This window comes from Passer domesticus, chromosome 7 (genome assembly GCF_036417665.1).
Source record: "Passer domesticus isolate bPasDom1 chromosome 7, bPasDom1.hap1, whole genome shotgun sequence".
Lineage (NCBI taxonomy): Eukaryota > Metazoa > Chordata > Aves > Passeriformes > Passeridae > Passer > Passer domesticus.
In genome coordinates this window covers 11,267,168-11,288,574 of record NC_087480.1, presented here as the reverse complement: position 1 = coordinate 11,288,574, position 21,407 = coordinate 11,267,168, and the positions used below count along the sequence as shown (strand labels likewise).

At 41.3% G+C, this 21,407-nt stretch overlaps 1 protein-coding gene across 5 annotated transcripts in view; it reads left to right on the top strand.

Annotated features, from left to right (window-relative positions):
- Nucleotides 1–21,407, top strand: part of COL4A6 (collagen type IV alpha 6 chain) — an 84,509-nt gene that overhangs the window by 41,661 nt on the left and 21,441 nt on the right. For 4 of the 5 annotated variants that reach the window (XM_064426850.1, XM_064426849.1, XM_064426851.1 and 1 more), the window contains 18 exons: nt 519–653; nt 1,794–1,838; nt 7,371–7,487; nt 8,232–8,300; nt 9,152–9,187; nt 9,604–9,666; nt 10,289–10,324; nt 10,461–10,502; nt 11,358–11,450; nt 12,460–12,513; nt 13,962–14,021; nt 14,495–14,539; nt 15,096–15,149; nt 16,447–16,516; nt 17,229–17,339; nt 18,149–18,298; nt 19,633–19,737; nt 20,592–20,752. In XM_064426850.1, the coding sequence (XP_064282920.1) occupies nt 1,800–1,838; nt 7,371–7,487; nt 8,232–8,300; nt 9,152–9,187; nt 9,604–9,666; nt 10,289–10,324; nt 10,461–10,502; nt 11,358–11,450; nt 12,460–12,513; nt 13,962–14,021; nt 14,495–14,539; nt 15,096–15,149; nt 16,447–16,516; nt 17,229–17,339; nt 18,149–18,298; nt 19,633–19,737; nt 20,592–20,752 (1,305 nt within the window). In that variant the 5' untranslated portion in view covers nt 519–653; nt 1,794–1,799. Of the gene's footprint in view, nt 1–37; nt 195–518; nt 654–1,793; nt 1,839–7,370; nt 7,488–8,231; nt 8,301–9,151; nt 9,188–9,603; nt 9,667–10,288; nt 10,325–10,460; nt 10,503–11,357; nt 11,451–12,459; nt 12,514–13,961; nt 14,022–14,494; nt 14,540–15,095; nt 15,150–16,446; nt 16,517–17,228; nt 17,340–18,148; nt 18,299–19,632; nt 19,738–20,591; nt 20,753–21,407 lie in introns of those variants that run through there. The other variant, XM_064426847.1, reaches the window with a different exon arrangement.

The window sequence follows — 21,407 nt, the reverse complement described above, 5'->3', positions numbered from 1 at the left end:
TCTGAAAGGAGGCTGGGGTGAGGTGGGGACCGGCCTCTTGTGGGCAACCAGCAAGGGGAAATGGCCTCAAGTGCCTGGGGAGACTCAGGCTGGATAGTCGGAAAAATTTCTTCACTGCAGAGTGATTAAGAAGTGGAACATAATGGAGTCGCCATGCCTGGAGTTGTTCAAAGAATGAACAGATGTGGCACTTGGTAATATGGTTTAGTGTGCATGGTGGTATTCAGTAAAAGGCTGAACTTGATCTTGGAGAATCTTGCAACCTTAATGATTCAGCACATCATCACCAGACAGTTTAGGGAGGTGGTTGTCCTTCTCTACTCTGTGTTGGTGTCGCCCCATCTTGAGTCCTGTGTGCAATTTTGGGCAGTCTTTGTCTGAAAATGAACAGGGAAAACTTTAGGATGTCCTAACTACCCAGAGAGGTATCAAATTGCATTAAAAGTTGAGTTGGAAAGAGTAATTACAGAGGAGTTTGTGGACATGATGCATTGACTTGTTTTTAATGTATATATTAGGGTCGACCAGGACCAATTGGGCTTCAAGGACCAATAGGAGCACCTGGATTCACTGGCCCTGAAGGTTTGCCTGGAGCAAAAGGTGAGAGAGGAGCAGTGGGCCCTCCTGGACCAGCTGGACAGAAAGGTGACAAGGTAGGCTCAGCAGTGACTTTTCTGTCCCTGCAATAGTTCTATGGCCTTGTGTATATTTTTGAGTGGATAAAGATAATCTTGGGCTGTGTGTCCAGGGATAAAAATACAATTGCATTTCAACAGTATCTTTAGAGAATTGTCTGCATTTATTTTTGAATAAGAATACAGATGCTAAAGCTACTGAACGGTGTAGCCATCCTGGTAGATGAGCTACAGCCAAATGAATATTGCTGTTGCAAACAGTCTGTCACTTCATATGCCCAGGGGTAGATGGCTATTATTCACACTCTGTTCAGGGAGACATGGGACTGGTTCCTGTGCAGGAGATCCTGAGCTGGTGTCTAGAAAAGCAAAAAGAATGGGTACTAAACAAAATCTGCAGTTTGGTTTTGCAGGTGCAAAGTTATTTCTAACAAAAAGAATACAATAAACTACATCATAATCAATGGAGTAGCCCATAAGGTGTAGGTATCAATGAATGCAATGTGCAAGATTGGAAACAATTTCTTTGCACTGAAAAAAAAAATATTCCAGAACTGTTTCTGTCCCCTGAAATGATACATATGCAATACCAGCATGCCATAAGATTCTCTCTCTCTTCATCCCTTGCAAGACAAATATATTTTACCTTTCCAAAGAAGAACAATTTAGGGTATTCTCCTTACACAGTCTGTTTTGCTACTATTCAGAGCAGGGCAACAAGATGTGGCAATTATTTGTAGCTTGGGCAGTCTGTAGTTAATGCAGTGGTCTGCATATCTCTGGGGGTCCTATCCAACTACAGACAGAAAAATATGTAAGTTTTGTTGAAACTCTTGGAAAGACAAGGGTTAAATTTACAGCAGGTTGTTTATTTTCCTGGCATCTTGTTTTCCCCAGATGTGCAGTAGATTATATTTTTAGTTTAAATTGCCTGATTAAAACATTCCCGAAACACTCATTTGGCATCCAGTCAAGCTCAGATGCTCAGTTCCTGTCTTCACTGACCCCTGTGGTCAGAGGGAATCTGCCTGTGATAGTTTGTTCCTTTTGGTTTGGAAAGCAGAAGTCCAAGACTGAGTGTTGGAGTGAAAAGTATCTCACAGGTGACTGAAATATACAGACCAGTGAAGTGAAATATAATGTGTGCTTTTTCTTCAGGGTCCAATGGGAGTTCCAGGATTCCAGGGCATCAATGGGATCCCAGTAAGTTTGCATATGTAAATATAAATCACTAGAATAGCACATGCATAGTGTACCTTGCAATTGTTTGCCTCTGTCTGGAGGAAGATGGGTGTGTTTGTTAATCCACCTGGTGATTCCACGCTGCTTTGTAAGACAATAGGAAGCTGATACATATCAGAAAGTGAACCTGAGTTACATGGGGATCGTTTGCATGATTGATTAGCTTTTCTTTCAGCACCATGTTCCCTCAGCACTGCCTAAAAACCCCTGTTGCATAAAATCAAAGACTTCCAGAATGGACAGGGGCCTCAGGGAGTCAACCAGGCATGATCAGCTGTGCTTCAGGCCATTTTTAACATGTGTTTCCTAACCAGTTCTTAAAACCTTGTGATGATAGAGACTAACTTCTCTATTAGAAAAGCTTTGCTAATGCCTAACTTCAGTCTTTCTTTCTGCAGTTTAAAGCTCTTAGTTCTCATGTTACTGATGAGGGACACAAAGAGAAGATTGTTCACTTTTGCTTTGTAGTAGCCTTCTTGTATGTGATGGCTGTTACCAGGTCTCCCTCAATCATCTTTTGCTCTGACATGAATGGAAGCAGTGATGAGAGCTGAGGCTCTCCAGATTACCCTTAATCCTCTTCTGGGTTCTAGTCCTGCTTTAGATCAGGTGACAGGTAGGTAACCACTTTTCCTAGCCACCAGGAACTTTTTGTTTCTTTCATTCTTTAGAACTTTACATTCTAGAGACAGTTTATAAAAAAATTATGTGCCTAGAGTGTTTTGGCCAGCTTTCTTTTGCTTGGTTTCTCCAATGATTTTTGCAGAGGTATCTTGCTGTATCTCAGGGGAACTTTAACTGGATCCACTTTAGAAATTGCCCCAAACTTCCTTACTCTTTCTACACCATTTGGCTTATCCTACTTTCTCCTTCTGATATTAGAATTACTTTATTTTCTTGGTGGAATTTTTCCATCCTGTGTGTCATTGTGCCTTCAGACTGTGCTCATACTCTTTCTCATCTTCCCTGCTTTCTCAGACGGCCAGGAGCTCCAACAATTGAGCTGTGTTTTCTTACTTCATATCAAAAAACTGAATAGTTGTGATAGATTGGCTGAAAATCAGTTGGCCTTGTAAATGAACTTATTTGATTCCAGTTCCTTCCTGGCCCTTGTCCTTTAGTCCCCCTCTGCTCATCCTTGCCTGTTTTCTCTCCTGCTCTACTCCCTTGCTGCTATTTTTTTCTTTTACCACCAGCCAACTGTCTAGGTCTGAAGAGAACAAGCTGTTCCCATAATACTTAATTTAATTGAACACACTGTGGGAACATGCTGTTCTCAGGGTGTTTTTTCAGACGAGGCTCTGGAGAAGGGGATTCCCAACATGAGGGGAGGCAGAGATAGAGCAGCAGCCATTGCCAGGTAGTTGGCAGCGACAGGCATTCCAAGGGGAGAGCAGGGAGGCAGATGAGAGGATTCAAACTTCCAGAATATGCAGATCTACTCTGCTTTGTAACATTCTGCAGGTGGGTGAATGGGAAAGAGGCAGATTTTGCTGGTCATGAGTAGCAAAGTGCTCAACACTGTGGCTCTTCTGTGCTACAACTGCAGGGCAGAAAAAGGGGAAAGGGAAACTTTTTCATACTGCTTACATTATAACCACTAAGATAAATGCTTCCATTGTAGGGTGAATATAGCAACCACCACTGCTTGAGTAAATATTTTTACTTTTGTCATTACATTTCAGGATAGGGAGTAACTTAAGATTTTTTGTGAAGTGTATACCAATATAGGCACTTCATATGGATATGTGGAATGTAGAGCAAAGGAGAGAACGTGTGTGTGAGAAAGATGGGAGAAGTAAAAAGATTTTGCTATCTCTGCACATCCAAATATGAATAGAGATTCTTTGTAGTATGCAGGTATGTTGGTGGGCAGGTGTAGTTTAGTCATGGCCATGGGCAAGGCTCTTTTTCAGAGGGGAATCCCACTGCTGACCTTAAGGGAAGTGGTATTCCACAGAGTTCCCTTGGGAATGCTGGTGGCAAGTAAATCATGTTGTTGCAGCTGGCCTGACTAATCTCTTTAACCTAGTAAATACAGCAGCTACATGTGTTTATTGCTAGACTTTCATGTCATGCTGTAGGAGAAGCCCTCAAATCCTTAGTCCTACTTGGGAAGTTTATTTTTTCTTATAGGACACGATTCAAGGACACCTCTGGCAAAGGCTGGAGCTGAAGCTGGGAGATGTATATAACTTTTCATGAAGTGTCCAAGGAGTTCTAGAAGGAAATACTTTTATGATAAGTGAGCCCTTGTCTGTGCATGAAAGCCAAAGCTGTATGAAGAGGCAGTTTTGTGACCTTCCTAGAGTAAATTCAAGCACTTGGCAATGGCTGTAGAAAGGCCACTTGGCTTAGCAACCCATGAAACTGTTAATTCAGTTAGTTTTGTATTCATCCCTAATTGCATTTGTTTATCTGTTTTTAATTATTTATTGAGCTGTCCTGTTGGGATTGCCTTTTCCCTGTTTGATTTACAAAAGAGGCTCCTTGGGATCACAGTGTCAGTGTACAGCAAGAGTCAGATAAAGGAGGGCCCAGATAACCAGTTCAAATTTCCTTATCTGTCTCACACCAAATGCCTCCTTTTGTGAGTACAGGGAGCACAAGCATCTCTCCAGCCTGTGTTTTAACTCAGATCTGTAAACTAATCACCCTGACATGTATAAGTAAAGTCTGTGAAAGTCTTGTGCCTTAGTCAATTGAGGTGCTTGTGTTCAATTGGCACATCTGCCAAAACAGGAATTAGAGGAGGTGAGAGCAATGGAACTATTAACCACCACTTTTTCAGGTCAAACCAGCTCTTTAAATCAGTGTTTTAAACCCCTGGGAAAAAGCTTCTTTTAAGGCAGGACTTAGCAACTCTCAGGGAAGTCACTTGTGGGTGTTCAATATCTCCTCAGATAAGGGTCCTAAAACAAAATATTATGAACTCTGATTGCAGATTAGCTTTAAAGTAGGAAATCCTGTGGATTGTTTTCCTAAAGCAAAAGACACAAAATATGTGTGTGTGCTTGTGTGTCAGTCTGTGTCATGCTTTGGCACAGAGCCACAGACACGGATGCCATGGGATTAAGTGACAGAGGCACAGATTTATTTAGCACACATAAGAAATCATTGTGATCAGCATATTTTATGTCCTCTCTCTGTAAGCGCTTCTCACATTTTAAGAGGACACCAAAGTCCTTTGGGCCTCTTACAGGCTGTCTTGGTGTGAGAGTTAGGAGATCTCACCCGAAGCGTTTCCCAGGACGTGGCTCACCCGGCAGCTGCGTGCCACAGGCTGGCTCTTGGCCAGCAGGAAAGCTGGAGCAGCTTGGCTCCCTGTTGTCTCAGTCTGAGGGGCAGATGTTGGCCCTTTCAGCTTCACTAAACCTTGCAGCTGGTCACCTTGTGCTGTAACCAGATACGTGTGCACTTCTCCCACATAGCTCCTGATCTTGTTTATGCTGTAAACCAAGTGAAAGACATGGTGGACACTGACAGCTCTGGCCTCTGACTCTGCAATCACTGCCTGTCCTGTCAGAGACTTGATGCTCTTGACTATGATATCCTGCATGGATCAAATTAATTAAGTAATTTCTAAGAGAAAAATCTAAGTGGCAATAAATTGCTGCTTCAGCCTACTCCAGTTGCTTTACCAGGGCCTGGCAAGTCCCTGCTTGCACACCACATGTGGTTATTTTGACAAGCAGACTAATCATCAGAGCAACTGGTGCTGTTAATGCAGCGGTCTCTGATGGTAATACTTTAGGATGACTTCATTCCATTCCTTGTTAAATCTCAAATTTATACTTGTCTGGGTGAGCTGCCTTAATCGTGCAGTTGAGGCACACCTGACATTGATTCAGTTTGTACCTTGTTGACTGACAGAAAGCAGGTCAGGTCCCTCTCGATTTTGTTGGCACAAATCTCAATGCAGTTGCCAAATGAGCTGGACCAAGGACTTCATCTGACTGGAAATTAACCCCATTAAGAAATAGAACAGTTATTTCTCTGCTGTGTTTGTTTCCTACCCTGCCAGCACAGGGAGGAGGTACGTGTGAATAAGCAGCAATGTGGAATAGCTGTCCTGGCAGCAGCTGAGGCCAGTGATCAGCTCAAGTAATTACATAAATATGGCTTAAGTTGTTCTGCATCCTTGAGAAAATCACCCTGCTACTGTGTGTCCTGAGCTTCCCATCTATAAAATTATGTTATAGCATTCCCACATTTTTTCAAGGTATTTAAAGATCCTTAGATAAAAAGCTTTACATTACTGCAAAGTTCTCATTGAGTTTCATCTCAGTATGTGCTATTGGCTCGGACTGGGAAGATCTTTGGTGTTGCAAATGTGTTTTATTTTAAGTGTCAGGCATGAAGAATTGCTAACGTTCTGCTTTATCTCCATTTTATCCATGTTTATTTTTTACTTTCCTAATGTGAGTCATAACTTGCTTAGTGCCATATCTTAAGGACAAATCTTTGGGATCAAACAAAAGTACTTTTGGGATGAGTCAAGATCACCGTGTACAGAGGGGGGAGAGAACTGTCAAGTTACTGATACTATCTCCCTAAGTTTAATTTTTCTTCTTCCCTTAAAACAATGTTGTTGAGTGCCACAGGACTCACTTATAGGAGCTGCCTGACACTTGGGCATTGTGACTGACCGTTCTGCCTTTCTGTCTTCTTTCCTCATATACTCATGTGGCACTGAAGAAAAACCACCTGAAGTCCCAAACTTTGGTCTCCTTTGCACTGGTACCATGCTGAGTAAATTCTAGTCAAATTAGTAGACCTATACCAGGGCAAAAGATGTGTGAAATCAGAATTAGGTACAATTGCATTTTGCTCTGCTTGCTTAATAATTGGCCATTGCAAGTACTTTTTTTTAAATGTTGTTAGTTTAATTGGGTCTTTCTCCCAGTTGCTTTGCCTAAGGTCTTATGTTTAATATAACAAATAAAGCTGTTCTGCTTGAATGGCCTGATACTGGAGCTTTAACATCTGTTCATCTATTAAAAGAAGGAATCCACACTGGAGAGGAAGAGAAGTCACTGAAACTCCAAGCAGATTTGGATTATAAATGCTCAGTATTGTTGAGTCTGCCTCTGCCCTTTCTTTCACATGAGCAGCTCCCATTCCTGGTGTCAGGTGCACCCTTGCGTGCTGTTTGACACTGTTACATTCCATATGGTTCACACTGCTGTGGGATGGTCCCTTTTGGGACCTACTCATGCACAAGTTATGTACTTCAGAAAAGTATCCCTTGGAGAAAAAGGTAATCAGATGAATGAAGCCATTGTTTTAGGATTTAACCTTTAGGGAGGATAAACAAAGCTGGCTGAAGAAGCTTGTTCTGTTACACTGCCATATGCTGAACTTGTCAGGAGTTGTGCAGTTCTTTTTGTTTGTGTTGCCATTTGGAAGGAAGATATCAGTGTTCTAGGGACAGCAGTATTACTGGCAAATAACAGATCCTGTTGGTCATTCTCTCTCTTTCCCTTCACACAGGGTCACCCTGGGCAGCCTGGACCCAGAGGCCCGCCTGGCCTCGATGGCTGCAATGGCACCACTGGGAGCCCTGGCTTCTCTGGACCCGATGGGTTTCCTGGCCTACCTGGACTGCCTGTACGTCCCAACTCTGATGTGCTGTTCTGTCATCACTCAACCAGGGTTTGCTTTTTGTGACGTTGTTGGAGAAGTAACTGCCAAGAACTTAGGAAGAACCCAGAAAACCCTAAGTTTATTAGAGTTGTTAGAGCTCAATTTTCTTATCCACTTTATCCTGTGGGTAGAATCCCTTCCCTCACCTGCTGCCATCGCTACTTTGGATGCAGCCCAGGATGTGGGTGGCTGGCTGGGCTGCAAACTCACACTGACAGTTTTTCATCCACAAGTACCCCAAGTTCTTCTGCAGGGCTGCTTTCAATCCAGTCATTGCCCCGCCTGAATCTGTGGCTGGGATTGCCCCAACTCAGTTGCAGGATCTTGCACTTGGTGAAGTTTACATGGGCCCATCCCTCAAGCCTGCCAAGTCCCTCTAAATGGCATTGATGTGTATTTGAACAGGGGAGTTATACCACATCAAACAGGTTCAAATAGGATCTAAGGTTGTCAAAGGCCTAAAATGACAGGGAAATCTAATATAAACAGGAAAATATCAGGGAAAATGTTTGCAGAACCTTGTTTTTCTAAAGCTGCAGGAAATCTTTAGTTCTCATTATAGCACAGCTTCTCTGACAAAGCAGCAGTGGTACTTTTACAGTTAACTGGAGCCAGGAGTTTGCCTTGTTCATTATGCTAATTAGAGATTATTTAAAACTAAAGCAGTATTTTTTAGAAAAAATATTTTTTACTATTTTTTTAAATCAGGGTCGTCCTGGTCCAAAAGGCCTTAAAGGAGAACCTGTTTTTGCTCAAGGCAGTCTTAAAGGAATGAAGGTAAGACTTGTCATCACACAGGAGAAAATGCAGTACCAGAAACTCTTTGATGTCCCACAGGTTGCAGGGCTGATACTGCAGCTTTGATTGCTCATGGTGTCAGTGCAGAGCTGTGCAAAAGGCCTTGTAATAACCTCATTAATGGCAGCACAGAATACTCTCAGAGCCTGGAATTGCTTGGTCTTTGAAGAGATCTTATTCATCCCATACTGGGATGGTGAGACATTGCTCATCCTGTTACTGTTCAGTGCATGTTACAACTTCTGCTGTGAGATTCCAGCTGCCTCTCAGTGCTTCTGGTACTGGAAGGTACTAAAAATTTCAGTCACATTCTCAGTTTACATACATGCTTCGTTAAATATTGAAAATATTGAAAAATTCACTCTGTGATGTAAGGCCTCTCACACTGACTTTGTTGGTCAAAATTAGGAACTCCTCTAAAATTTTGTCTACATTATATACACTCACAAGTTCGTAAAAGTTAAATAGGTCTTTATTAATTTACTTTCATAATTATGGGAAATAATTTATTATTATGATGATGTGCTTTTGCATATTTTATAGCAGTCATATAATAAGAGTTTTTATAGTGTTTTTTCAGTGGTTTTGTAATTAATATTTTTAATGTCACTTTATTTTCTCTTGTTACACATAAATAGAATGGTTACAATTTCTCTAGAGGTCTCCATTACCCAATTCAAATATAGAAGCATAGATTTCAAGATATTTTCCCATTTACACTTGATCTAATATTAACTAACATCAACTATTTCTATTTATATAAAGCTTGATGTTCCTTATAGTTTTCTGCAATAATGTGTAATTTTTATGTATGCATTTATGATTTTTAGGGTGAAAATGGTCTTCCTGGCCTGGATGGGGTTCCTGTAAGTTGTTTAATATGGGGTATAATGATTTTAAACAATATTAAGTAGGTACATTTTCAGGTATTGATTCTCAAGGACCCTTTTCAAATTAGTAGGAAGTGTATTTACATGTCTGATACCAGTAGTGTAAGCAATTCTAGATTTGTAAGGGTGTGAGTGGATCCACATGATGGTAGTCCAATTTTTCCTATTACCTATCTCATTATTCATTTTTCAAATCAAACTCCCTTCTACCACTGAACTTTGTAACTTTGATTTTCAAAGTACATCTAATAATATGATGTAAATTGCTTTAATATTTAAATTGGCTTACTTAATTAGGGGATATTGCTTAATGTTTCCTGAGACTCACTTTGGGTGGGATTAGATGAGGTGAATTTTACACATCCTCTATTTGTCCTCTGCTCTTTTTGTAGGGCCCAAAAGGTTTTCCAGGTCCAATAGGTCCTGCAGGCCCTATAGGATTACCAGGTTTGCAGGTGAGAGACCTCAGCTGTTGCACTTGTTGATGGAACAGTTCCAGCTGCTGGCAGTTTTCCTTTCTCTTGTCTGTTTGTGTCATGGCAATGAGCAAGAGTGCCTGTGCATCTGAAAACACTGAGCACAGCTGCCTTCCAGCACAAGGTGCTCAGTTTGGGGTAGTTTAATGTGATCACAAGAGCAAAGGCTCCTCTCTGGGCATCCAGAGCAGCAAACGAGGCTCCAGCAGAGCTCTGCAGGGCTCTCTGCAAACACAAACCTTGTTACACTGCTCTGAGCACTGCCTCATCCCAGGGCTGGGGGAATGGGCTGGCCTCTGCTGCTTGGAGCCTTTGCTACCATGAGATGTGTTAGAGCTGCTTCTGCAACATCCTACAAGAGAATTTCTATTGGGCACAGGTAAAACCCAACTACACTTTTGTTGGGTTTCAGTTGAAGTTTTCTCTTAATGATGTTGCCAAAGAGCTGTGCTGTTAGAGATGTGATGACTGGAGAGCACATGTGTTGCTCTTGCTTTGGAGGCAAGAAGGTTCAGGTATCACTGCAGATCCAGCATTGCTCCAATTGTTTGCATCCTAATTAAGTCAAAAGAAATAAAATCTTGATCTTGTTTACATTTAGGGTCCAGTGGGTCCCCCTGGGCCACCAGGTCCAAAAGTAAGTAGCTACCTTTCCTGTTTTCTTTTTACACCTATTTTTTGGGGTTTAACAGTGCTGTGGGCTTAGATAATAAGGAGTGGTGTTGTTGCTGTTGTTTTATTATTCATTCATCCATGGTTGTTTTCTCTCCTAGGGTAACATGGGACTAGGCTTTCAAGGAGAGAAAGGAGAAAAGGTAAGTGAAACTTGTTTTATTATGGAAAGAGCAAAAAATAATACTCCAGAGTTCCATCACAGCTTGGTTCTCTGGAAAGTGGCTAGATTCTAGCATTTTCTTCTTTTCCTTTTTCTTTTCTTCTCTTGGACTGACTGGCAGTTCAAATACTAAAGAATCTTGCTGCTTCTTTATTTATTGGTACACTAAAAAGGATGGGAGCCTTTTCTGAGTGAAGCAGGGGAAATCTCAAGTCAGTGCAGTATTTTTGTGGTTATCAAGACCCGAGGTCATTAGACATCTTTTGAATCTCCACTTCTCAATTTCTTTGGACCATCACCTGTTGTATTGAGTTATTCCAAAGCCTTCATTCTTCCTGGCTTTCCTTACGTTCTTTGAGTCAACTGGTTTGTAAGTTGTAGTCTCACTATCCTAAATGGGTGTCTTGCAGTCAGAGTTTACACAGGCAAAATGGGGCTTCTTCAGGTTCTCAATCTGGGACTTCATTCTGCTGATATTAAAATTGGTTCTCTGCCTTCCAAAATTCTAATTGTTCCTTCTCTTATTTTCTTTCATATTTCTCCCCAAAGTTTTTCTGCAATGTTTTCCTGTTGGTTCAATAGCTGAGCCCTTTTTTCTTTTTTTTTCTTGGCTTGTTTTATATACACAAGGCTTTGGAAACAGATGCATTTTGTTCATCCTGATTTTCCATCTGATCTTTTGATTCCCATGACTAAAGTCCCATGCCAGCATTCAGGCACACAGATTTCTATACATAAGATATAATTGAAGTAGTTTTCCTTCTGATTTGTAGGCCATTTCCATAGAAAATCAAGCATGGTCTGCTATGTTAATATCTCCCTCTTTTGTCTACAGGGTGATGTGGGGCTGCCTGGACCTCCAGGTCCCCCACCATCCACTGGAATACTGGAATTCATGGGATTTCCAAAGGGGAAGCAAGGGGAAAAGGTCTGTAAATTCAGTTTACAAACCCTCTCCCTCTCCATGCTCTTTCATTCAAGAATGAACAAAATTACTAAACAGTGAAAGCTGTTATATTTCCAAATCAAAATAATTTTCTGTGCCAGTTTATTCTGTCAAATGGTTATTGAATAAAAGTATTCATAGCTCAGGGCATTGTGGACCACTAGAGAATACACACCTCTCAGAAAAAATCTGGAAGCTATTTAAAAGTTTTTGTCATTAATACTAAAAATAAGTGACCCGTAGTTTGTTTTTGTTGAACTTATGAAATTGTGTCAGCTGAAGCAAAAAAATCAATTTAGAAAAATAAATGGAAGCCTCAGCTCTTTTGCTTTAGTGCACACTACTCTGAAATAATCAGACTTTTTCACCTTTATTATTAATCTCAGTTATTACTGAGATGTGAATTTAGGTCATTGGTGTTTTCATAAAATCTGTGTGGTCCTTCAGTTAAAGATTCTCTAGACACTTGAAATTTCGGCATACTGAGTTAATCTGGGACTTATACAGGCTGGTTTGGGAGCCCAGTCTGAGCTTGCCTGAACCCCTGTGTCTAAAGTAATGACAGAGATTGTTGTACTTGATCACTTTACATTAGTGTGAGCTGAGGCTCAGACAAGCCCCATTCCTTTGGGCTCACTCTGGAGTTTGTAAGCAGAGTTGTGAAAGCATTGCTGTCCCATCCTGTGCTGTTCTGCTGCTCTCACGAGGCACTGGGCACGGTGCAGTTTCCCAGCTGGTGGTATGAAATGCCCCTGGTTTGCCTTGCAGCAGCTGTGGGCAGCAGAGCAGCAGTTGCCAGGCAGTGGCCAGGGAATCACCAGCTCTGTGCTGAGACTCTGATGCAGCACAAGGTGACACAAACCCCGGGCACTCGCTGGCAAACAGAGGACACAGCTTTGCTTTAGGTGTCAGGAGCACGGAGGGTGGACAGGGAAGGTCTTGCTGTCACAGACACCGGGATTTATTGTGTTTGTCTCTTGCCCCTTGCCAGGGAGAGCGAGGTCCTCAAGGATTCCCTGGAGACCAAGGATTGCCTGGCATCCCGGTAAGGACAGAGGAGTGTTTTTAACACCTGCCCAATCAGGCTTAGATGGGCAGCACCTCTGAATAGCTCACAAGGCCTCTACAGGAGTTTCTAGGCACCAGAGAACGTTGAAAATCTGATTAAAATGTTCACAAGACTTTTTGAAAAGTGCAACTGTAATCTGATAGTTTTTTTGTCGTGTAGGTGCAAAGAATATAACACTGTCCTGCTACAGACTTGCAAAGTTGCCCATATTTCAGTACCTGCAGCCTGCTGTTTGCAGACCTGCTCAGAGCTCTGCCCGTGGCATGGCCACTTGATGGCAGTCTTCCTTGTCCCACAGACATTTTAAAAAATCCTATTTTCCCCCCCTTTTATTATATCTAGACATATATTTATTATTATATTTATTATTGTTATTATGTGTTGTTTTTATTTTTATATTCTCTTTATTATTGTTGTTTTACTTTAAAGCTGTAAAGTACATGCAGATCTTTCTTTCTATCCACATACACCCAGTTAAAATGGGCTGTTTAATATTAGTGCTGATCAACTCAGCATGGTGTTGCATCTTCTCTATATGAATTAAGAAAAACAATTTACCCCTGAATTTCAGAGAGCTATTTCCCAGCTTAAAACATTTTGTAAACAGAGGCTGTTTCAATAAGTTTAGGGAATAAATATTTTTGGGAACTTCTGACTAATAAGATAAATTGTTTGCCAGTTTCTTCAGTGTACAGATGTTCTTAGGAAAAATACGTGCAAGCAAAACCTGTACATGAAGCACAGTTTGTTATTAGCCTTTCTGGACATGTTCCATGCTTAGCTTTATGCATCACAAGAGACCCATTGAGGCTGGTGAAATTGAACATATGTACAAACTTAACCACAACTGTAAGATATTTTAAGATTGAAGCCTGGAAATTGCTTAACTACTGTAACTCTTGCTGAAATTAAATCCTGGTGTTCTGTCTCTGGATTTGATACTTCTTGCTGACTGGGAAAGCCACCAAACATTTCCATATGTTGAGCATGAAAATGTTAGTTTTGTGTCATTCATGGCCTTTGGAAGGGAAAAGCAAGCTTTGAGCATTCCCTTGAGCTGCTGCTGTTAAGAAATGAGACTTGAAAGAATTTCTCAATGTAGAATAGAATACAGAGTAGCATTGGCAGGTCTTTGCTGTCTGTAACATGGGGTCACTTGCAGTTGCTACTGAAATGTATGCCATGGTTTGAATGGATGGGAGTCTTGGGGAATAAAGCAGGTACTGTACTGCACATACTGCCAAGTCTGATTGATAGGAGCTTTTCTTTCTGGGACAAAGTAGTCCCAGCAGAAACAGTCAGCTCCCTTTGTCTCACTATTGTACTGTTTATATAAATAAATTGGTTTGTGTTCCCTTTACTTAGGGATGTGCTGTTCAATTCCAAACAGATCACAGAGATTTAATGTTGACATTTTTCCTCAGGGCTTTGGAGGTGTTGGAGAAAAAGGAGAAAAAGGTGTGCCTGGCTTACCAGGTGGCAGGGTAGGTAACTTCACCAAGTCTTTAAATGCCTGTTCTCAAAGACATGAAGTGGGCAGTTCATCAACAGCCTCATTCCCTGCCATGATGTTCTCCTATGCAACAGGAAGACCAAGACATTCTGTTCTTTGTGTGCAGAATAAACTGTCTGATAGAAAGTCTCCACCACACTAAAATTTATTGGTTTTGTGATTACGTTGTAACACCGAAGTTCCTAGTAAGTTGAGACACCATGACTTCCTTAACTTCCTTAACTTGAACTGCCAATTAGAAAAACAGTAAATTACATAAGCCTGCTTTTATCAGTTATTTTGTTAAATTCATTAAATTGTTATTGTTAATAATTGAGAGATAAGAAAGGCAGTGGTGGCTTCTCCTTTTGAAAAGTTTAATTTTTAATTCTTTGATGCTGAGATATTTGAAGCCTGATCAAACTGGGATGAAGCCTCTAAAAGTTAATGTCTTTGCTGTTCTAGGGTCTTTTGGGACTGGATGGATCTGAAGGAATTCCAGGGAGAAAGGTGAAATTTATTCTATTTTTTGCTGTTCTTAAGAGTTACAGAAGCACTCTAACTGCTGACGATCTACAAACTTATATTGTGGCTTCAGGTTCTCTGATGGATGAATATACCTGCCTTATTGAAATAGTTAAGCTAAGTAGAAAGTACAAAATCAGTAGATGCTGCGTCACCCAATGTTTTGGTGCCAATAATTTTTTAGAAGGGGAAACAGTGGGGGAAAAATGTATGGGACAAGGAAAAGAACATTTTAGACTCTTTGTTTTGCAAGCATTTCTACAGTTCTGTGTGAACTCCTAGGTGTTCTGATTTGCACACCTTCAGCCTGCTCACAAGTTCTCACCATCTTCACAAGGAGGCCTTAAGGAACTCTGGTATTTTGTGAGTGCTGAGAAATTGATGCCATCAGTTTTCTCTTTATTTAACCCTTCTTCAGATGTTTGGTAGGACAAAGAACTTGGTTTGTGATTTGAGTCCAGGCTCTGCAGATGTCTCAGCTGAAAAATAATACCACTTAGTGTCTCACTGTGTATCATTGTTCCCTTATGGGATTTTGCAGGGCCATCCAGGTGTTCCAGGCTATCCAGGACTGGATGGAGTTGAAGGCATGAAGGTAACTTCTCACTAAAGCATTGTGTTTTTTTATAGGTATTTGTATGAATAAATAACTATCATTGCTCCAATCAAACCTCCTGTTTGCCTCTATTTCACCGTCATTTTCAGTATGTTTCAGTTCCCCATTCACTTTATTGTTAAGCACAAAAATGAATTGTTGCTGAGCCATGAACACTCAGGTATTTTAATAATTTTTTCAATGTTAATCATTGAACTTCATGACTTAGAATCCTAGGTGTAGCCTTTCTGGTCTCTTTTATCCTTACAGCAGTGCCATTTTTATTGGACCGTTGAGCCAAGATTAGGTCGAAGTAAGTTGATGTTAAGATAGTTGCCAAGGCTATCTGAAGTCTTGGATCACAGATCTACAAGTATGGACAAGCCTGAGAACGTGTTCAATTTCTTGTACTAAATATAGGTGATGCATAGCAGACATTTTATGGGTATCTTACAATTTGGGCAGTCAGAGAGCTGGAAACTGAGTGGAAAATGATTAGCTAGTAGTTTGCTGTGAAAACACTGATCTGCCAGCAAGATTGCAGACTTGTAAAATGCAAGTATTGAAGGGCTGTTTTGTACATGGAAGAAGTAGTATTAGATGTTTCTGTACAGAGAAGTATTACTGGAAGAAGCAATGAAGTGTGCACTGCCTTGACTCACTGCTTGGTGTTTATATTATAAATATGATGGCAGCTTGGATGACAGTCAAATTTTGTGCTTGTGCTTTCAAATAGGATACTCTTTAAAAGTGTCAGTGAGAGAAAGGAATGACACTGCAGTTTGTCACAACTTGCCTGTTCTACCTGGATGATTTTATGAAGCAGTCAAATTTTCTGTAAGCTTCTATTATTGAAATTCAGTATTGAAGGCAACAGACAGCTGCAGTGATGAAAGCTTTTAAAAATGAGATAACTCATAGCAGCTTTCACCACAAAGTGAACAGATATTATCTACCTGATATTGGTCAGTGTGCTGACATAACTGCTCTCCAGTACATGTTGTATATACATGTCTGTGCTTCCTACTGAGGTAATTGGAGACCTTCAGAGGATGGCTGGACAGAAGCAGCCATCTTATCTGAAGCAGCCATCAGTTTCATCAGACAGGAACGATGTAAGTCATGACAGCAGATGATTATGAGCAGCCGAACAAAGTGAATTCTTCAGCAAGACAGAGAATGATGGTTACTCAGTGAATGGCTGCAGACATTGGTACCATAATACAGTCTGCTTCCTGACAGGCAGCCTCCTCTCCATCACCCATCTGAGTGTGGCACCAATCTGTTTTCTTCACAGGGTGAATTAGGTGACATTGGTCCCCCAGGTCCGCCTGTCGTTATTGACAGGGAAGGTCTAGTCATTTCAGGTACACATTTCCATTTTCTTTTGAAACTCATTTAAAGCACTTTTTCTGATCCAACTTTCTTTCTTACTGTATTTTAACACTTTCCCACATTGTATATTTGGTCTAATCCATCCCTCGTTATTTTTTCTTTATTTCTGTATTGTTTGGCTACACATATAATTGTCCATAACTTCAGAATTTAAAGAAAGCCATTCAAATGATGTGTCTCAAGGCAGAATGAAATGTCTTGCCTGGGAGACAGACTGGGTGTGAGCACAGGCAAGTGCTGTGTCTGCTCTACAGACACACTTCAATCTGTCTTCAGTGTACCAAGGAAAAATGGCTTCCTGGTGCTGCATGGTAAAGGGTGCTCTAAATGTCATTCTGCTGTTATTTGTTGTCCAATGAGGTAAGAATATTGTTGATGAAAGTTAGCTTAATTAATGCCACAGCTGATTGAGGCATGGGAGCAGTCTCTGAAGCCATACAGATAAGGCAACAAATTTCATGGTCTCTCCTATTCTTTCTTCTTCAGTCAAGTTTGAAAAACTTCTGTAACAGCTCAGAAGGATTTTTTCCCAATATTACTAACTTTGACTAACAGACTTCCTGCTCACAGCTTGGCAGCCTTTGCTGTCTGAGAGATCATTGGCCACTACAGTAATTGACTGAACAGTATTTCAGCAGAAATTCTGATGAGGTTTTCTTCCTTGCTTTCCTCTTTTTCTAATAGGTGCTCCAGGTGACCCTGGAAACCCAGGACTACCTGGTCCTCCAGGAGATGAAGGGATTGTTGGCTTACCAGGCCTTCCAGGAGCTCCAGGGTTTCCAGGCCTGGAGAGAGGTAAAGCAGCTGGGACAGTGCTCTTGGCAGGCTGTTTGCTCTGGGTTTTATGGAGAAGTTTTTGGGTAGTGGCCTGGAGACGGTGGAGGTATTGGAGCAACCTCTCCCTGCTCCTTCAGCTGGCTGATTTGCAGGCTGCTGCTGTATGACAAGTAGGGGGCAGGGATGGCAAATAGGGAAGCCAGTTGTGTTGGCTTGTATGGGAGCAGAATTGGTGCCACAATTATTACACCCCAGTCTTCACATGTGAATATTTGGTGTGGCAGTGTACAGAGCAGGCTGTGGTTTGATTTCCATTTTGAATGTGCTGATTGGAAGAACTTTTCCTGCCTTTTAAATTATGATGAATGTATTTGAAAATTTTTAATCACTTTTTATATTTGCAATAAAGAGCTAACAGATTGCTTGATAAACCCACTGGGTGTGCAACCCATTTGTCCCATTCAAGATCTCACTCAAAAGTTTTTGTTTCACTTGAATGTCATCTGGGAAATTCTGGCCTGCAGTAATCCAGAGATTTGGAACTGCCAAGAAAATCAGGAAATAAACCCCTCTCAGTGTTACATAGTTAATTGTCTGATTGATCATAGGGACTTAAACAGTGCTGTGAGGTATTTTGGATCACCAAAGGAGTGTGTAAATAGGAGCCAGTTGTTCCCTCCAATTAGTACTTTTTCCTTGGTGTAAAGTTATGAATTGTTCTGTCTAACATGATTACAGTTCAGGGTACAATGATAATTACCTTAACATTAAAAATACTTCCATGTGTTTGCTGCTGGAGGGCTGCTCATTGTGTCATTGTTGTCTAGATGGAATGGGCCCTGGAGGGTCTCCAGGTATTCCAGGAGTGAAGGGTGAAGCTGGAGAACCAGGAAGAGCAACAATTGGAATACCAGGCCCTCCCGGCAGAGGTGGTTTGCCAGGTCTGCCAGGAGCACCAGGATTGCCTGGTTCACCACGTATGTAGAAGTTTTACATCTATTTTTGTATTAGATTCAGAGTGAAATAGGATAAATAATAATTTATTTTGCCAGGAAGGATTATTCATCTGTAAATTGTAAATGTTTGATTGACACATCATTGTGATTGTAGCTCACGAACTTATACATATGAGTTGACACTGCTATAAAGTAAGACAATGGACCTAATTATTGTTGAACATGTTAGCCTGAGAGACTGAATCATGAAGTTGTGTAGACACAATTTATGACACCAAGGGCTTTGAAGGTCTAGGCTAGTCTCTGTTGGCTTAGGTAAGGAATAGACCATGACCCTTATAAAACCTGAGGTAAATATCTGTCTTGTGAGCAGGTAGTTTGGGTGCCAGGAGTCAGAGAGGATGCCTGGAGAGATGGTTTCCAGACCTAAGGAAATAGGATTTTGTTTTTACATGTTTATTTGCATGGATGTCTGTATTAAATTAGTTGTGCATTGTTTTGTTTTCCTCAGAAATTGAGTATTACAGGATCAGGGTTGAGTTTAAAAAAACTGTGTTTTACATCCTGCCTTAAGCTGGTGTTTTTTTGACAGCCAACCTTTCAGAACAGGGGACACTCCAGTGACAGTCAGTGAGCATGGCCTGATAAACTGGTTTTCTGTGGAGAAGAGATAAGTGTTCTCTTAACTTTTTGCTAGTCAAATCTGGCTCACTTTTCTGCAGAGTCTGTAAAGCTCCCGTGGCTGTGTTTAGCTGATGGCTGCAGTTTGTTTCCATGGAGCATCAGACTGTGCTGGTCAGCACTCCATCTTACTGTTGTCACAGAGGGGAAGGGTTTGCAGACAGTGTAATTTTAGATTATGTTTGATTGCTTTCTGCTGCTGTTTCCATCAGCTTATGTTTCATTCCATTCAGCATATAAAGAGATGTAGACAACAATCCTGCAGTCATGAAGTGAGGGACAGGGAAAGTCCCCTTAACCCTTTGCCCTTAGTATCTTTCCTGAGCTGCAACCACTGAATGAAAGTCATTTGCCATTCTTTACACTGCCTGTCCACAGTTTGGTGAATTCTTTGGTCAGCTGGTAAATCTGAAAAAGTGCAGTGGCAGAGTATAGGAATGAAACTCTGTTGGATCCACACTGAGAATTTTGCTTTTCTGTGTGAAGAGCTAGAAGCAAATGTGGCAGAGAACTGCAGAACTACCATGGGTGGTACCAACCAAGATCCATCTCCTTGTGTTACGTCCACAGTTGCAGTTTTGTCTGGTGCCAGTTGCATGACTGATTTTGTTAGTCGGTCATGAGCTGGAGATCAGCCTTCTCATGGCTTTTCCTTGCCTTCTTTCTGCATATAGGCCCTTCATTCTCCCCAGGGATAATCCTGAGTGGAAGGACTGGGGCCCCAGGGGAGCCTGGGCAAAGAGGGCTGCCAGGAGCTTTGGGTCCAAAGGGCTACAAAGGTAATTGACTCTTGTTTTGAGAGAGCTTTTCAGCTGTCATTGAACTGAAAGACATTTACATGTGGTTAATATCCTAAGGGATGAGTTGTAAGTGTCTTTATGACAAATCACAGGAGGGGTTAAAGGAGCCAACAGCCTTTGCAATTTAGAGAGAGTTGTGCCCAGCACTGTTAGTAAAATCCTATTTCTTCTTATTCTTCTCAGGCAAATAAGCTGGTAAACATATCATACACAGAAAATTGCCTAAGTAAGTTATACTTTAAAGCCATGAGACTTAGAAATAAAATCTTATTCACTGCTTTTTGCAGTAGAGGCTGTAAATGACAGAAAAACTTAATTTTATTCTCCCCTGTGCTAAAAATCACGAGAATTTGGGTGTTAATGTGTGACAGAACCAGAATCAAAAGCCATGATGACACAGATATCACTGTGCTTGGTGATTGTTTGGGTTCATGACCAGTAACAATTCAGAGGGTCATTGTAACCTACTGTGAGGGGGAGTATGGATTTGATTTCTCTGATAACTATCTCTCAAAAAATGCACAAGACCTCCCTAAAACTCCCCTAAACCCATCTGTTTACAAAAGTTTAATCCTTTGGGAAGAGGTCTAGAAGTGCTGAGGTTCATGCCACACATGGTTATTTGGTGATGGGCATTGCATGGAAATTAAACTGGAGAAAACCCGAGCTCCACTTGCTTAGCTTTCATATCACCTGAGCAGAGGAGGCATAAAATCAAATCATATGAGAATGGCTTTGGCTTAATTGAATCAAGTACTGCTTTTGGAGCTCTTGCAACTGAAAAGGGTCTTTATCCAAATGTAACTCATTTTGGAGTGTTGACTATTTTCCAGGAGAGGCAGGTGATTGTGCTTGTGATGGAGGAGTTACAAGAGCTGGCCTAAAAGGCATCTCAGGTCCACCAGGTCCCTCGGGAATCCCTGGTGTTCCTGGTGCCAAGGGCACCAGTGGGGACCCGGGCTCTGTGGGAGCACCAGGACTGCGAGGCCCTCCGGTAAGGCAGCAGGAGTTTGTGCTGGTTATTCTGAGCTGTGCCCACGTGTGATTGCTGGTCTTGAATGTAATGAAAGAACACTTTTTTTCATAGTTGCTTCTATTTGTTTGGATTTTTTAAAAAAAGGCAACCGAGAAACTGATCTGTGTAAAGAAACTGAAAGTAGAGATACTATCAGCTATAAAAATGGGAGAACAAATGGTTCTTAAATTCTGGGAACTGCACATTCATCAGTCAAGGGAAAAGCAGTAAGAGTTATTCATCCCAGGACTTCTTGGAAGCAAACACACACGAGAATTAGACCCAGGGCTCTTCCTAATTGAGGGCTGGCTGGGGAAGCCAGTACATGTGCATGGAGAGAAGATCTGAAAGATCAAACAGGGAGATCTTTTCACATCATTGCTCATAGCTATAAAAACTGTGCACCACAGATGGAGTCTGCTTCCTAGCTGCTGTATGCTAAATACATGAATGAGAGTTGAGCTCTGGTTTTTATCAAACAGCGACCATAACAAATAGGATTTTCCAAAGTGCTGAGCATTGCTCATTGCAAGTATTTACTTTTGAAAGTCGTAGTCCATAAAGATACAAGTCATTTGTCTTCAGAGGATCTTTATCAGTGTCAGTAAGTGCAGCACACCAAGCAATAGGGAAG